Source organism: Carassius carassius, chromosome 2 (assembly GCF_963082965.1).
Source record: "Carassius carassius chromosome 2, fCarCar2.1, whole genome shotgun sequence".
NCBI classification, from domain to species: Eukaryota; Metazoa; Chordata; class Actinopteri; order Cypriniformes; family Cyprinidae; genus Carassius; species Carassius carassius.
The window spans coordinates 24,559,683-24,576,452 of record NC_081756.1 but is presented as its reverse complement, the minus strand read 5'-3'; the positions used below and the strand labels follow the sequence as shown (position 1 = coordinate 24,576,452).

The window sequence follows — 16,770 nt, the reverse complement described above, 5'->3', positions numbered from 1 at the left end:
TAATAGTTTTCTATTTGAATATACTTTAAAAAAATAATTTATTCCTGTGATGCAAAGCTGAATTTTCAGCATCATTACTCCAGCCTTCAGTGTCACATGTAACATCCAGTCTGTCACATGATCATTTAGAAATCATTCTAATATTCTGATTTATTATGAGTGTTGGAAACAGTTCTGCTGTCTAATATATTTGATGAATAAAAGGTTAAAAAGAACTGCATTTATTCAAAATAAAATCTAAATTAATAATAATAAACTAATAATATACATTCTAATAATATATTTTCTTTACTATCACTTTTTTAAATCAATTTAACACATCCTTGCTGAATAAAAGTATTGATTTTATTTAAAAAAAATAAAATATTTTTTTTACTTTTTATTCATCAAAGTATCCTAAAAAAGTATCACATGTTCTGAAAAAATATTAAGCAGCAGAACTGTTTCCAACTTTGATAATGAATCATCATATTAGAATTATTTCTAAAGGATCATGTGATAATGATCCTAAAAATTCAGCTTTGCATCGCAGAAATAAATGATAATTTAAAGGATAATAAATTTAAAAACAAATTTTAAATTGTAATAATATATCACAATATTACATTTTTTTCTGTATTTTTGATCAAATAAATTCAGGCTTGATGAGCAGAAGAAACTTCTTTCAAAAACATTAAAAATAGTAATGTTTCAAAACTTTTGGTCTGTACTGTATATATATATATATATATATATATATATATATATATATATATATATATATATATATGAAAAGTGAAAGTCCTTGCAGCATGTGGTGCATCTCTTCAATTCGGGCAGGGATCTCCCTTTTTGGATTGTTATATGTATCTTGAAAAAGAGAGAGCCTAATTGTTAGAATATTTTGAGATCATGAAAATCCCTAGTGCCTTTTTTAATCATCTGTCCTACAATGAGCCTAACCAAATCCATAAAATCACTTCATATTGGCCATGCAGAACATGACAGAAACTAACACATGATATCAATGGACTGTATGTGGAGTAGACCTGCAGATTAGGCCAAATTGTAACAAGCTATTAAAATTGCCAAACGCCTCATTCTTCATTGCAAAACAATGCCAAAACAACAAGCTAACACATACTGCAACTAGGCAGTCAGTGCAGTTTAATTATGAAAGATATTTTATACATAAATATGGTAAAACAACGACTATTAAACCAGTATTCACACTAATACATTAAGCTGCAGGTAAATCTTACAAACCTTACATCAACCATGCAATTGTCATCTGATAAGTTTAATTAATGTGCAGGCTAGATTCACTTATAATACTTCGTCATTAAAACTCAACAAGGATTTGTGAAATCATGGCCACGAATTAACGTCGTAGTAATTAATAAAACTAGCTCACAAATTCTAAATTTGGTGGGAATTAATTATTAATTCATAGTTAGCAGTTCTCACTATGTAAACTTCGCACCGTTTAAACGTTATAAAATAAAACTTAATTAAATATCGGTACTCACCGTCTGATTGCGGTCAACGTCGTCCATCTTTAATTAGTGTTGATCCAGTACGGTAGGTGGCGCTGTCACAAAAAACTAGGGTCCTAAAGCTGCGGTCCAAGAGTTGCGGTCCTGATACTGCAGCCTCCGGTTGTGCAGGAATACCCTTCTCGGTCACGCCTCCAGTGTTCACGACACAGAGAGGAGGAATTTCCTCGATGTATGTTATCTACAACAAGATGGCGAGGACTATGTACTTAATGGTTTTATTTTAGCACTTTAGACACCTTTATACGCTTTACACTTTTATTTTTTACCATCCAATCCGGTTATTTGTTACAACATGTGTAATTGGAGTTTGACTAACAGTTTGACTCCCAAGGTAAATGTGATCCACGATCTTGTGCGGAAATGAAACTACTGCAGATCTTTATATCTATTATTACTTATTATAAATAACAACAAGTATTTTTATATTATACTTTTTAAAACAGTATAAGCCTCTCCCACTGCAGCGAGAAGAGCTTCGGCGAAACTGAAACGGTTCAAAGTCCTTTAACTTGTTAATAGTTTGAGGACTGGTTGAAGTTTAGCTCTGCGCTTAACCTTTCCCTCACAGTCACATTAAGTTATGCTTTGTCACCGCTACTACAGCAGGATCACGGCTCATAAATTGTACATGTATATTCGTTGGAGTTTCAGATACGTGATGAAGGTGCTCTTAATTGACCCATTTAAGGAGAACTATCGGGGGACAAAAACCTAAAGCTGAGATCTAATATAACGTTAGCTAGAATGATGGAACCAGCAGCGAAGCAGAAAGTGATTTACATCACCTACCTCATCGCAGCGTTGGACATCACCTGGCTCTTCCTCCAGTTCTCCATTACACCGGTTCGTCTTGCCTTTCGACTTCATTTGGTATCAAAAGTTAAATAAAACTTCCTTTGAATCGATTTTGCTGAGCCCTGGAATATCTGCAGGGGTTTTGGCTCTCACATTTGACACTACATTCCAGCAAACAAACTGGTCATTAAGTCTGCGATCATGTGAACTAATTATATTTATACTTAAATATTATATTTGTTATTTAATACGATTTCTATGATAAATTATTACAATATATGTAACACACACACACACACACACACATATATATATATATATATATATATATTGCTGCTTGAAAGTTTGTGAACCCTTTAAAATGTTCTATATTTCTGCATAAATATAGCCTGAAACATAATCATATCTTTCCTGAAAATAGACAATGAGAACCCAATCAAACAAAAAATGAGACAAAAACAAGTATTTTTCATTTATTTATTCAGGAAATATTACATATATGTGAGTGACAAAAGCATGTGAATCTCTTGGATTAGCTGTTAATTTGAAGGCTAGAAAAGGTTACAAAGTCATCTCAGTTTGGACTACTAATCCACAGTCAGATTATGTACAAATGGAGGAAAGTCAAGACCACTGTTACCTTCCCCAGGAGTGGTTGACCAAAAAAGATCACCCTGAAACCAAGATGTGTAATCCACAATGTTGCAAAGGAACCCAGGGTACCTTTTTAAGCAACTAAAGGCCTTATTAGCTAATCATCAGGAGAACACTGAACAACCATGGTGTGCACGGCAGAGTTGCAAGGAGAAAGCCACTGCTTTCCAAAAAGAACATTGCTGCCCATCTGCAGTTTTCTAAAGATCATGTGGACAAGTCTGAGGAGTACTGGAGACAAGTTTTATGGACAGATGAGACCAAATGGAACTTTTTGGTTTAAATGAGAAGTTTGGAGAATAGAACACACTGTGTTCCAGCATAAGAACCTTATCCCATCTGTGAAACAAGATGGTGGTAGTATCATGGTTTGTGTCTGTTTTACTGCATCTGGGAGATGCAGTAAAACAGAAAGAGAAAGTGGGTCATGCAGCAAGACAGTGACCCCAAGCACACAAGAACATTTTACCAAAGAATGGTTAACCACTTAAAAAAGAACAAAGCTAATGGTTTGAAATTGCAAAATCAAAGTCTGGACCTTAATCCAACTGAAATGTTGTGGAAGGGCCTGAGACAATTGTTTTTTTTTTGGGGGGGGGGGGGGGGATTAATATACTTTTGCCACTCACAGATATGTAACATTGGATATTTTTCTCAATAAATAAATAACAAAGAATATATTTTTGTCTCATCATTTGTTTGATTGGGTTCTCTTTGTCTATTTTAAGAATTATGTGAAAATCTGCTGATGTTCTGGGTCAAATTTATGGAGTAATATAGAAAATTCTGTATGTATGTATATATATATATATATATATATATATATATATATATATATATATGTGTGTGTGTGTGTGTGTGTGTGTGTGTTTGTGTGTGTGTGTATGTATGTATAAATAAAATCAGTATTTAATTAATATTCACCTGCATTACATATTCTTCATTTAATAACTCACTTTGGATAAAATTAGCAGGTAAATGATTGTAAATGTAATGTATAGCAGATTAAAGCTGGCCATCTAGTTTTGGGCCCACTGTAGTCTAAGCCAGGCTTTTTCAGCTAATCAGATAGAAAGAAAGCAGTTATAAAAGATGGGCTGCCTTGCTTGTTAATTTTTTCTACTGTGGAACAGTATTTGGCGAGGAGGCTCGGGTTCGATACTATTTGGTTCGGATATCTGCAAACCACAGTTGGAGTAATTCAGCTGCTTGGAGGACCTATTTATGGAAGGTAAACAGTCAGAACTCATCCGTGTGTGGTGTGTATGGAAATGGGATAAATCCGTGTCTGTAATTACATGTCTAATGAGAATTACTAATTTATTTAATTTCTAACTTCAGTTAAGGACTTCAAACATAGGTAGTGTATGAAATAGAGATTCATTTTATTCACGTGTCATTGTGTCTGTTTTCAGGTTTGCTGATGTGTTCGGCGCACGCGCAGCTCTCTCTGTGTCTTGCTTGGCATCAGTGGTTTATTTCCTACTGTTAACAGTGGCCGACAACACTTTCATGCTTTTCGTGCACAAACTACCTTCTGTATTCATGCATGGACTGCCAGGTAACACATGCTCATACACTCATCACACATATGTGTTACTCAAACACACTGTCTAGGTATGGGAGTACATTTGCTTCTGTCTGTAGGAGCTCAAATGGTGGTTGCAGATCTGTCGGAGAATGAGAAGCGAGCAGATGCTCTTGGGAAACTCGGCCTGTGCTTTGGCATTGGCATGATCGCAGGATCATCACTGGGTGGGACCCTCAGCACACACTTTGGGTAGGACACACTACGCTGCCATTCTTCCAGTCTTCAGTCTCACAAGATCCTTCAGAAATCATTCTAATATGCTGATTTAGTGCTCAAGAAACATTAGACATTAATATTTTTCCAGAAAGTGTGATACAGTTCTTTTTTCTGTATCACTTTTCTGTATGATGAATGCAAATTCAAAAGAAAAACTGCATTTTTCCATTTAAAGCTAATCATGTTATTTATCACTTAAAAATGAAATGAAAGCAGCTCTAATCCAGTAAAAACAGAATTTAAATGCCAGCGTTTTTGTGTGTTTTGCAGGGAAAAGTTTGCAGCATCTTTTGCGGCTGTTGGAAGTTTTGTTTCTTTGCTGCTGGTGTTGAACTTCATCCCTAAACAGACCAAATTACAACCCATGCAAGAGAGTAACAGTATGACATGAACAAACACACAAATCACTTAGACACCAAACGAATTCTCTTGCTGGAGCCATTTGTAGAGACTTATATTAAAAATCTGATTATAGTCCATTGTTCATATGAAGTTTGTATTGATTTTTTTTTCTTGCTAAATATTCATTGCAGATTTTCAATATTATTAAATGTTATTTAGGATTATATATACATTACATATAATTATTATTATAATTGTTTTTTTTTTTTTTAGAGAAGGGATCATCAAATTCCGTGTTTAATGTGGGGGAGATCACTAGACTGATGAAGTTTCCAGGTGTTGCAAAGACCTTTACAGTGAAGATTATTTCTGGATTACCAGCAGGTGAACCCTCAATTTAACTATTGCCATTAATGACTTTAAACATATTGAAACACCCCTAAATTAGAAACATACCTAAAGCTGACATGAAATGAAAGTTCACCATCTATTTTCTAAATGCATGTTATTGATCTTACTGTGAATGATAAATAATGCATACAAGTAAACAATGAAGTTAGATTTTTAATTAAAATGACCAAACTTTCAAATCTTCCGGTAAAACGACAGACTTCTCTTCGGTGATGTATGCTGGACTTTTCTAATCATTTAGTCTGCATAACCCACCCCTTTCTTACAATCAACTGCAAGCTCACATTCAGATATCCTTCCATCCAATCAAATACCTGATGGGTAGAGCCCCTCATTTGGACATGTGTTTTCTCAATGTACCTAACAATACAGAAGAAACAAATCTGTCCCTACTTCCGTTACATCATTTACGACTTTAAATGTTGATTAATGTTTTGTTTTACATATCCTTTTAGGTATATTTCAAGTTATGTTCTCCATCATTGCCATGAACTTCTTTCAACTGAAGGCAGAGCAGAATGGCTATCTGATGGCTTACATTGGCATAGTACAAATGGTATAAACACATGCACACTTCTTATCAATCACACGTCATTTAAATAGTTTGGGATTTAAGCGCTGCTGTGCTGAGGCAATGAGTGACACTGCTATCTTCCTGTTTAAGGTAATCCAGGGTGCTGTAATTGGGCGTCTTACATCTAGATTTTCAGAGTATTCTTTACTGCTGCTCTCTGTTGGGGTATCCAGTTTAGTGGGCCTTGCACAGGTAAACTGATGCTGCAAACAGTTCCCTTTTTTGTTTTAAATTAGTTGCATAACAGTTGTGTCAGTTAAACATGGAAGCTGGATTATATGACTGGTCTCACAGTGTGTACGGTATATAAAATATTTGTGTTTGGTGTGTTTTTCAGGCTATGATGACCAATGTGTTCCATTTTTGTTTAATCGTAATACCGATGATGTTTTCTCTAAGTGTCTTCAGTGTCATCACAGACAGCATGTTGACTAAGAGTGTGTCTCCATCTGACACAGGTGATCCACAAACACACATCCTAGACTGGGCATGAATTCAATGCATACATATGCATATACATTGTACACAATGCCAGAGGAATCATTGTCCATGCAAATGTTTTCATAATGCACTAAATGTAAACAATTTGTTTGTGTGGTGTGTTCAGGAACCATGCTGGGTCTGTGTGCGTCGGTGCAATCTCTTTTGCGAACTGTGGGCCCAACCATTGGAGGATTCCTCTATGAGACATACGGTGTGCCATCCTTCGGATACATCCAGTGTGTCATTAATGCTGCTGTCTTTAGTCTTCTGCTAGCCAATGGAGTGCGCTCGCAGCCACACAAACCCAAAAAAAATTGAAAAGAGTTATGACTGTCCTGTTCATGGTCACACTGTATGAGAGGGCACATACAACAAACCATGGGTATTTAACTTACCTCCTTACACACTGGAGAACGACTTAGTCACAAATAACTCTGCTGATCTCAGTTTTGTTAATACCACAGACATTCAAAATATCTTAAGTTACTGTCAAGTTATTCCACTTTATATCACAAGTTAGCACAGGATTTTTTTTAAGGTAGTTTCATATCTTAAAAAGGAGCTGGCATGTAAATGTCCACTGTAGGTCAGATCAAAGAAGCGCAAATTGCTTTTATCCGTGTGGCATTAGGATAGTTTCAGACAATCCCATATTATACAGGAATTGTTCATTATAATAATGTAGCAGTTATAATACATCATGAAAAATAACTAAATTACAAATCCATAATTTTGTATCTGAAACTTAAATGAATATAAAGGAAAGTCTGTGTTTTTCTCCATATTTATCTTGTTCTTCCACATTGCAACTCCTGCAAAGTTCTTAAAAAACTCCAAACTGTTAAATTGTGCACATTTTATTTTGGGACACCACTTCAATGCTGGAGAGCGCCCTTTTCACATCTCCAGTGAAATCTGTCCACTCTTGTCCATGTTTAACTTCACAGCACATGCTTATTAGTCTAGCTGCAATTGTTCACAGCACTGGTACACAGATTCTGACTTTTAGTCTGTTCCTCACAACAAGGTTTCCAAAAAAATAATGTTTCAAGAATGTTTTTTATTAGACAGAAGTTAAACAGAATACACAACTGAACAGCTTCAGTTACCATTTACTCTCGTTGTACCCCCCCCCCCCCCATTTAATTAAAGTCTGCAATGAACTCTAATTCTATCAAGTGCCGCCCTCTCTTTATTTTTTTACAGAAGAAATACAATTATAAGGGTTTGTTATACCATGAGGATGAGTAAATGACAACATGATTTTTATTATTGTTGTTGTTATTATTATTATTAATGAGAAAGAATCTTTTAAAACCTTCATTAACTGCTGCTCAGTTAGCAGTTGGATCAAAATTAATTAAATTTTCACTATATCATGAAAATCGAAAGAAATATCAAAACATTTTCTTCAAGTGTTTCTTCCTGCATCGGAGCCTTCCGTTCTCTCGCTCTCTCTCTCTGTAGTTGTGGGTATTCATGCTGCTCATTAGCATATATTATGCAGATGACGGGCGTTATCTTCAGCACCTGAGATGCGCGAGGACACACGGGAGTGAGCGCGCGAGAGGCAGCTGCAGTCAGACGGGAATATGCGTCGGTAGTGGCCATCGGTGGAAGACTGTGAGGGGAGAATCTCATTCCATTTCAAGTGATTCACATGAGTCACGGATGGATCCTATTTTAACTCCCGGAAAGAAACTTTTTTTACTCTATTTATTAATCTTCATCTTAATATATCAAGGTAAGCAGCACGACGATGGACTGATGTGTTCTGCTCCCATTAACTGATCATGAGGGAAAATACAAGTAGATAATTAAAATGCATGATTTAAGTTATCATTGTCAACGAAATAGTTTTTAAAATTATAATGATAGAGGCCTATAGGCTATGCCTAATTTCCTCAATATCAAGTTGAGTAGCAAGATGGGCTGTTAATAATTTCTTCTCTTAATTTCTATCTTAAGAAAAAAAAAATCATTTACTGTATTAAAAAGCTTACGTAAAATATCAAGTACAATTATATATATATATAAATTTTGATACAGAAAAGTATACAAGTGGGGAAAAAATCTAATCATGACGTATAGATGATAATTTGTTTTGTTTTTCAGCACATATCACGTGGTGCACTGAAAGTCTGAATTTAACACACCAGCATGATTATGAAAAGTGAGTATTACTATTTAAATGTATGTGTCTATCCGATGTGCGTCATGCATTTATATTTTCATGTATCATTTATGTATGTATTTATTTATTATAATGAAACAAAACATTCTGTTGCATAATCTATGTCTATTTACTGGTAATGGTAGACATTATTTGAACATTTTAAACATCACTAAAATGTTGCCATCCTGTCTCGCCGCTAATTTTACGCGCGTTTGATGAAATCTCAAGAAAGGTCTTGAGGTCTGTACAGTTGTGAAACAGGCTGAAGAAGCTCCGTCGAAACGCCTGTTGAGTCTCTGGGTTTTCTGTTTAACACAAGTGCTGATTAGCTGTGTGTGAGGAACAAACCGCTCCTTGTTCTCTGTGTGTCCCAGCAGCAGCGAGAGCAGCAGGGTAATGCTGGAGAAATGGGATCCCGCTTCCCAAACGGAGCAGGTAGGAGAGCTGAAGCGATGCATTGAGAGTGCGCACAGGAAACCGGCGCTAAATGCATTGCCATGAGGTTAAATGCATAACATCACAGAAAACAAGGGGTTTCCAAAAGCTGTTTTAAAAGCGAGTTTGTCAAACCAAATATGCTGAGAACACCTGAATGAATTAAGATCTATTTAAGGTGCAGTTTGCACATAATGGATGCGGTATAAATTCTAATACATTATATTAATAATATGAAAATTATTATCCCGTCTCATTGCGTTGCTATAATTATTCTTAGAATGTTTCATGATTTGAACATGCAAGCATAACTATATAGCCTACTTTTATTTTCTACTGGGGTCCAAACGTTTTAGAAACCACAAATGTAAGAATAGCTACGCGTTTGTCAGGGTACAACATGTTTTTTTTTTTTTTTTTGTACGAAAACTTGTTCGATTGAAGAAGTAACCATGGCAAAGACCTGCTGTTCGAGCACTTTGTGTTTGACATTGATGAAACAGATTTAGATTATAGGCATATGAATGTCTAGTCTACCATAAAAGTATTTGGCTAATTGTTTAAGGGACGCACAAAAACAGGTGAAGAAAAATTGCGAATTTTCTTTTAAAAGAAGTTGACCCCCCTTGAAATTCATTGTTTAATTCGCACACCGAACATCCCCCAGCGCTGGCTCTGTCGAGCTTTTTGGGACAAAAGCCGTCATTTCGGAGGCAGTAAAGCGGTTTCAGATGTCCGCTGGGCGCTCAGGATTGGTAAAGCTGTTCCCCAGAGCCGCTATTCACCGGGACACACTGGCTCCGTTCATTATGTCAGAAAATACATCTCCCTTGCAGTTCGTAAGCTACATAAAATTATTGAATTCTCAGATATCAGGTGTGATGGGGAAAAGCGGGCAGAATAGAGGCGGTTTCGGTCAGATAAGAAAATGATTTGGTTCTGAAGTGAAGTGAACCGCTAATCGCTCTCCTCCTGCGGTAATGGTAATAAACTCTTATCCATGCTTTGCGCAGCACTTGCTTACAGGTTCTGTAAGCCCCCGAGAAAACAATGATTTATCAGATTAAGACTTTGATTGGAATTTCAGATTTGCCCTGTGGCGTCCTACTTCTGGGTCTCCGGTTAAATAGTCCTTGGAGGTCATAATTAATCCGATAGCCTATATGAGAGCAAATTAAAGTAGCCTAGCTGAAGGATAGATTTGGTATTTTTCACCTAAGCTTAATTTGTCAACTAATTAAAACGGACAGTCATAAATAATTACATAAGCTTTTAACACAAAATTCCCACTGCCTTTGTATTTAATTTAAATCTTTCAGAGTTATGTCTCTTTGCTGACAATTCAATGTAGGCTACTGTAGCTTATTCTTTCAGTCTTAAAGCCCGTTCACACCAAGTCCGATATCGATATAGTTTACATCGTTCTAAATGTAAAAGCAGAGTCCACTACACAAATAACGATTACGGCACAGGAACGATACTGTTATAATCACTTTCAAAAGTGTTTACTTCCCACGCATGCTGATGAACGATAAAAACACTGACGGCCAATCAGCATCTTTCCTGCTAAAGCAGCAGAAGTCATTTCGCACTGGTAATAAATACCGATATAGTATTACTAATATAGACATTTTTGTGGAAATCTTCATAGTTATCCTTATTGGTGTCAACAGACCTTAATACATGGGTCTTTTCAAGTCAAAGACCCCTTGGGGGATAGAGTCAGGGGCCTCTGTTACATATATTGTATAAAAAACAACAACAATAAAAAAAACATGAATACTCATTATAACATTAATGTGCATACATATTTTTATGAACATTTCAATAATCATTTTTAATGAGTAATGCACATTACATTTTAATTGTACTCAATGCATTTGTAATACATTTGAATGTGGAATGAATATTTAGCTGAAATTCATCTTTGGGAGGCTTGTCACAATTTTTTTCAGTAACTGACAAACTGCAAGGACTACCAACAAACTATGTGTGAACTGAAATTATTATTATTATTATTTTTTATTTCTTTAAAGAGGTCCTTAGAGAGCAACACATCATCAACAGAACAAACAGAAACACAGAAGCCATCACTCCGCAGAGCCACCGGTGAGAACTGAGCAGAATGTTGCAATAGTTTAGGAGGCCCAGTACTCTCTTTGTGTAGGTTTTGGGCTTTTGTGCACATTCCCCCTGTTGAAAAACCCCTGTTGCTCTGTGTGTTTTTTTGCTTGCATGTATTCTTGTTGACACCTGCACATATAATTATGGGTTAATCTGTAAGGAACTGTTTGTTTATGTGTGTTAATGTGGTTGTACAAGAATTGTGATATTACTTTTATTTGTGCATTGCATTTAGTAAGAATTATAAGCTAGTATAACATATTAATAATTAATGTGTTTGCAAGTTTGTGATGCATAAACCTAAGTTTTGTAATGATAAACTGCAAACAATAAGAGTTATGCCCATTTGAAATGTGAGAAAGGGACTGTCCCCTCTTTTCACTAGACATCTGTTCAACAGGCTGATGAGTGTCATCATTACACACAAGAGCTGGATTCATCTTAATGCTTCAATGACCATTTCAGTTACCAGATACCTTACACACGCTTAAATGCACTGAAACACACACTATTTAATGTGCTTTATTTGTGCCATACAGGTGAGTGTACATCATCTTGTCTGAATGGGGGTCGGTGTGTCCATCCAGACTCCTGTAACTGCACTTTATACCAGGCCACTGGAACACACTGCCAGACAGGTACTGTACTGTGGATCATTCAATTTAAGCTCATTTTGAGTTTTGGCATGACAAATAATGCATAAAATATTTCAGTCCCCAACCTAGGCTTTGAGCGAGAGATGGCATGCCGCTCGTGGGGACAATACAACTATGAAACATTTGACGGACTTTATTACTACTTCCCTGGAAAATGTAGCTACACATTACTGAGAGATTGTGAAGACAGCACTCGGTCAAGAGTACATATGCAGGTGATCTCATATAATGTTCATAAAAGGATTTTTATTTAACTTTATTTTTGATAATATTCTGTATAATAATTATAATTAGTGTATATCTACCACATAACCACCTATAACTATTGACCAGAAAATATGTCCTTTACCAAATGGTGATTTGTTGCCACCAGACTGTATTCAGCTACACCCTGTGTTAGCAGTAGACATCAGTAGCACCTTTTCTAAATGTATTAAATAATTTAGGTACTAATTCATTATGTAAACTTCATGTACTAAGATGTTACTTTGAGGTACTAATACACACCCTTTAGGGGTAACTAAGGTACAAAGTGACAGCTTTTGTACCTTATTTCTGAGTGTGAAGTTGCTTTAGATGTGTTTTTTTTAAGCAGGCTGCTATTCTCTGCTAAGCATCAGAGACGCCATAAGTGTGTGCGTACTGCACAGCTCTTGCCTGAGGAAAATATTTATTGGCATTCATAGAGAAAGTGATCTCATTATTATGGTCATTTATTCCCATTACAGTTTAATACAGTAATTACGGCCAGGGCCAAAACAGAATTGGCTTTGTTCTCCCAGACTCACTGATGGGAATCCAGAGGAGGTGCGCTAACTCAGCCAGGAGTTTCTTTAGGCCATTAGCTTAAGTGCCAATATCATTTATCAATGAATTGAAAGGATGGCGACAGCAATGCAGAACTTAAGCAGGATTGGTCTGGATCTGGATCTGGATAAGACGACTCCACTCTTTGATGATGGAGAGGAAGCATCTTAAGAGCTGCACACTGTAGTTGCATACACTTTATTTAAGTGATAATGTGTTTTACTTTCACTCTGTTTTAGAATTGGAATTCTCTTTAACTTCACATTTAGCTTTGTTTTAGGTCTTTTTTCACTTTTTAATACGGAAATATTCCTATATTATGCTCAATTGCGAATTATTGATCTGCAGGTGCATAATGACCCAGAATGCAGTTCTTTCCCATACTCCTGCACACGTTCAATCAGCCTCTTCCTGCCGTGGGAGGGGGAGATTAGGTTACAGAACTTCAGTGTTACTTTCAAGGGTCAAAGGTAATGAACATTCACATTCAACCATACCCTCTATCACTTAACCTAAACCTGACCTGCACGCTCTCTCATTCTTTTAAAGAATCTGTTCAATGATTTATGCGTGAGTGTAGTTCTAACCAAACATCCTCTCTCTGTAGTGTACAGCTGCCCCATCATATCCACGATGTTGAGCTGGAGCGAATCTCTGACTACATTGTAGTGTCTCAGCCACAAGGTTTCACGCTGGCCTGGCAAGGGCTCACTGGCTCTGTGTACATCAAGATGAGTCCCGAGTTTGTAGGACACACCTGTGGACTATGTGGCAATTTCAATGCTGACACTCAGGATGACTTGAAGACCAGCTATGGCAAGTTGTACTCAATTTGTTACAGAGTGTGGTATTTAAAAAAAAAAAAAAAGAACTTTATGATGGAAAAGACAACATCAGCAAGATTAAATCAAGATTTGGCAATACAGAAAAATAGCAAATTATTTGAGCAGTAAGAAATATGAAATGTAACCTTGTCTGAGTTGAAGCAAATAATGTGAAAGAGTAAAGAACTTATTTGTTAATAAACTAAATGTTCTGTACTAACTGTACAAATATGAAATGACAGTGATCAGAAGTAATATTTGATGAAACTTAGGGTAGCTGACATGAAATAATTATAGGAAGTTGGTATGTCAACTGTGGTGAAATGCACTACTGCATCTAAAGCTATAAAATATTATATGCATAATTATTATAATTGTTATTTAATAAAAAGTTATTTAATGTCATAATTATAATTGTTTAAGAGCACCTAAACACATTATGCATCACTTAAATGCATTTATCTGTGTTTTCTACAGGGGTTTTCACACAGGATTTGGCTATTTTTGGAAACAGCTGGGCAGAAGAGGAGCCACAGCTGGGCAGATGTCCTGTTGTTCCCTCTCTTTACCCCTCGCCATGTGCCACGCAGGATCCTCGTGTCTTATTGGTACTGCATACACACACACACACACACACACACACACACACACACACACACACACACACACACACACACACACACACACACTGTATATTCCTGTCTCACATCAACCAGACTCATATTTACATCTACACTCACTATACACCTGGTGAATAAGGACTCTGGTTCTTCACTGCAGAAAGTGGAGGAAGTTTGTGTCACTCTACTGAAGGAACCGTTCCAGTCTTGCCATGAATTTGTCAGTCCATATTCATACATGGCCAGTTGCTCCAATGACCTCTGCCTGTAAGTACTGACACAACACTGAGCTATTGACATTACCACACCTTACTTTCGAATGTGTTATCCTAAACATACTTATGCTGTTGATGTTATTGCACTATATAACTCTTGTGTGGGTATATTTTTTTCACCTGGTGCAGGTCTGGTCCCAATGGTGATGTCGTGTGCCAGGTTTTCACAGAGTATGCCAGAGCATGTGCCCATGCTGGACATCCGCTGCATAACTGGAGAGCACACATTCCTATTTGCAGTAGGTTACATTGCAAATACACAATTGTTTGTGATATCGGAGTATATTTTTTTGTAGTTGTATTAATGTACTGGTAATATTGTAAAACATATATTTGTAAATTGTAAATTCTATAGTCAGATTTTTTCTGAATGTCTTATACTATATATAAGTATATGCATTATTTTGACAGCTTTAAACAGTCTGAAAATGATTTTAGTTAACAATCAGTGTAAGAACTGTTTGCACCAAGAATTGGTTATTCTGGTGTGAGAATTGTTTATTCAAAACTATGGTTCAAATTTTTGTTTTCGGGAAGATAAAAAAAAAAGAATCTCACATGAATATGTTTATAATTTAAAAATGTTTCATTAACAATATATTAATATTCTTTTATATTGTAATTCATTCCTGTGATGGGAAAGCTGAATTTTTGTAACATTTATTATTATAAATTTGAAAAAAAAAAGAATTTTATTAAAACATTTATTATTATAAAACAGTTGCTGCCTAATATATATTTTCTATGTTTATAGAACATCATTTATTTGAAATAAAAATGTTTTGTATAAATTATAAATGTCTTTACTGTCACAATCAATTTAAATGTCCTTGCAAATAAAAGTAAAAGCAAATAAAAGTAAAAAAAAAACTAAACTTTTGAAAAGTGGTGTAAATAAAAAACAGTTCATGGAATATTGGAAACAATTTATTGAAATATTGCCTTGCCTTGCCTATTGCCTGCATTTTGTAAAAGCATAAGGTCATGCATTACAGTAATTTTCCACAGCTGGCATGAAACTAAGATGTAAAATCACTGTAACACACTCAAGTAATCTCGAGTGCCATATTTCTTTATTTTTTCCTGAAGATATGAAAGTTGTACAATTTATCTTTGTCAAATATTTAAGTGCTTTTACAGTTTGACCATTTAAGTGTTAAAATATATATTTCTTGCTGTGAGATGCATATTGTGAGAGTATCTGTTGTTCTTGGCTATAGGTGTAGATTGCCCCGGTGAGCTCCTTTTCAGAGAGTGTATTACCTGCTGTCCCATGCACTGCAAGATCGAACACATGTGTATAGACAGCAAGCTGCAGTGTTTGGATGGCTGCTACTGCCCTGATGGTAGTAACATAATACTAAATTAACTAATCACAAGCTTTAAATGTGTGTTCATTTGTGAATGTTTAAAGATAATCAATTCATTTTACTTTCTCTAGATTTGATCTACGAGAATGGGGTGTGTGTTAAGGCATCAGAGTGTCCCTGTGAGCACCACGGCATGCTGTACCCCTCCGGACATGTCGTACAAGAAGATTGCAACAACTGGTCAGACAATATATTATCTTATGCACTGCATACTTGGTTGAATGAAGAAGCATTGAAACCTGTGTTTGTGTGGTACTGAATGTATCTATTTTTGTTCTTGTCTCAGCACATGTGTTGAGGGCATATGGAACTGCACTGAGCACAGATGTCCAGGTGTTTATCTGTTTTTATTAACCTTTTTTTATATTTACTATACCCTTGTGATGTCTATTTTAATTGTTTCCAAATTTCAGTCATTCTCCTCTTTCTAAACCATATTTTCTCAATTCACTGATACCAACTGTCTCTTATTTCAATTTTATTATCATTTGATTGCATAGATTTAATTTATTTAGTCAAACATAACAAAACGAATTGTCCAGTCCTCATATAGTGCTTATAATTTAATTAATATGAAACTTTACTGTAATATTGTACTATAATATTACAGTTTTTATTGTATTTTTACGAAAAATCTTTCAGACCCCAAACTTTTGGACTTTTTTTATTCACAGGGGAGTGTTCTGTGACCGGAGATATGTTCTTCCAGTCGTTTGATGGCCGCGTTTACACATTTCCTGCTACATGCCAGTACGTTTTAGCCAAGAGCAGAAATTCGGGCAAGTTCACTGTGACCATTCAGAATGCACCCTGTGGAGCCGTAAGTCCCTGTGCACTTTCATGCTCTCCGCACCAACACAAACCTTGAGTATTAGCACA

The 16,770-nt window shown here is 35.8% G+C and overlaps 2 protein-coding genes across 2 annotated transcripts in view; both read left to right on the top strand.

The window, feature by feature from the left end:
- Positions 1–1,681: 1,681 nt before the first annotated feature.
- Positions 1,682–7,413, top strand: slc22a18 (solute carrier family 22 member 18). Its single transcript, XM_059513229.1, has 11 exons — positions 1,682–1,869; positions 2,227–2,381; positions 4,121–4,218; positions 4,403–4,548; positions 4,635–4,767; positions 5,065–5,174; positions 5,410–5,520; positions 6,003–6,103; positions 6,212–6,313; positions 6,459–6,579; positions 6,729–7,413. The coding sequence occupies exons 2-11, from the start codon at positions 2,283–2,285 to the stop codon at positions 6,920–6,922; spliced, it is 1,215 nt and encodes a 404-aa protein (XP_059369212.1). The 5' UTR covers positions 1,682–1,869; positions 2,227–2,282; the 3' UTR covers positions 6,923–7,413.
- Positions 7,414–8,216: 803 nt separating this feature from the next.
- otog (otogelin) overlaps positions 8,217–16,770 on the top strand; it is a 54,801-nt gene continuing 46,247 nt past the window's right edge. Inside the window, exons 1-15 of the mRNA XM_059513215.1 lie at positions 8,217–8,348; positions 8,720–8,777; positions 9,158–9,215; positions 11,252–11,324; positions 11,879–11,977; positions 12,053–12,210; positions 13,151–13,272; positions 13,410–13,618; positions 14,104–14,234; positions 14,407–14,513; positions 14,651–14,760; positions 15,742–15,867; positions 15,963–16,071; positions 16,178–16,224; positions 16,566–16,711. Coding sequence (XP_059369198.1) covers positions 8,276–8,348; positions 8,720–8,777; positions 9,158–9,215; positions 11,252–11,324; positions 11,879–11,977; positions 12,053–12,210; positions 13,151–13,272; positions 13,410–13,618; positions 14,104–14,234; positions 14,407–14,513; positions 14,651–14,760; positions 15,742–15,867; positions 15,963–16,071; positions 16,178–16,224; positions 16,566–16,711 — 1,626 coding nt within the window. The 5' untranslated portion in view covers positions 8,217–8,275. The remainder of the gene's footprint in view (positions 8,349–8,719; positions 8,778–9,157; positions 9,216–11,251; positions 11,325–11,878; positions 11,978–12,052; positions 12,211–13,150; positions 13,273–13,409; positions 13,619–14,103; positions 14,235–14,406; positions 14,514–14,650; positions 14,761–15,741; positions 15,868–15,962; positions 16,072–16,177; positions 16,225–16,565; positions 16,712–16,770) is intronic.

Excerpts from the sequence above, each read along its gene's own strand:
- slc22a18 (XM_059513229.1), top strand. The coding sequence starts at position 2,283 with ATGATGGAACCAGCAGCGAAGCAGAAAGTGATTTACATCACCTACCTC. Across the intron at positions 4,768-5,064 it reads ACCCTCAGCACACACTTTGG|GGAAAAGTTTGCAGCATCTT; the intron begins GTAGGACACACT and ends TGTGTTTTGCAG. Across the intron at positions 6,104-6,211 it reads ACATTGGCATAGTACAAATG|GTAATCCAGGGTGCTGTAAT; the intron begins GTATAAACACAT and ends TTCCTGTTTAAG.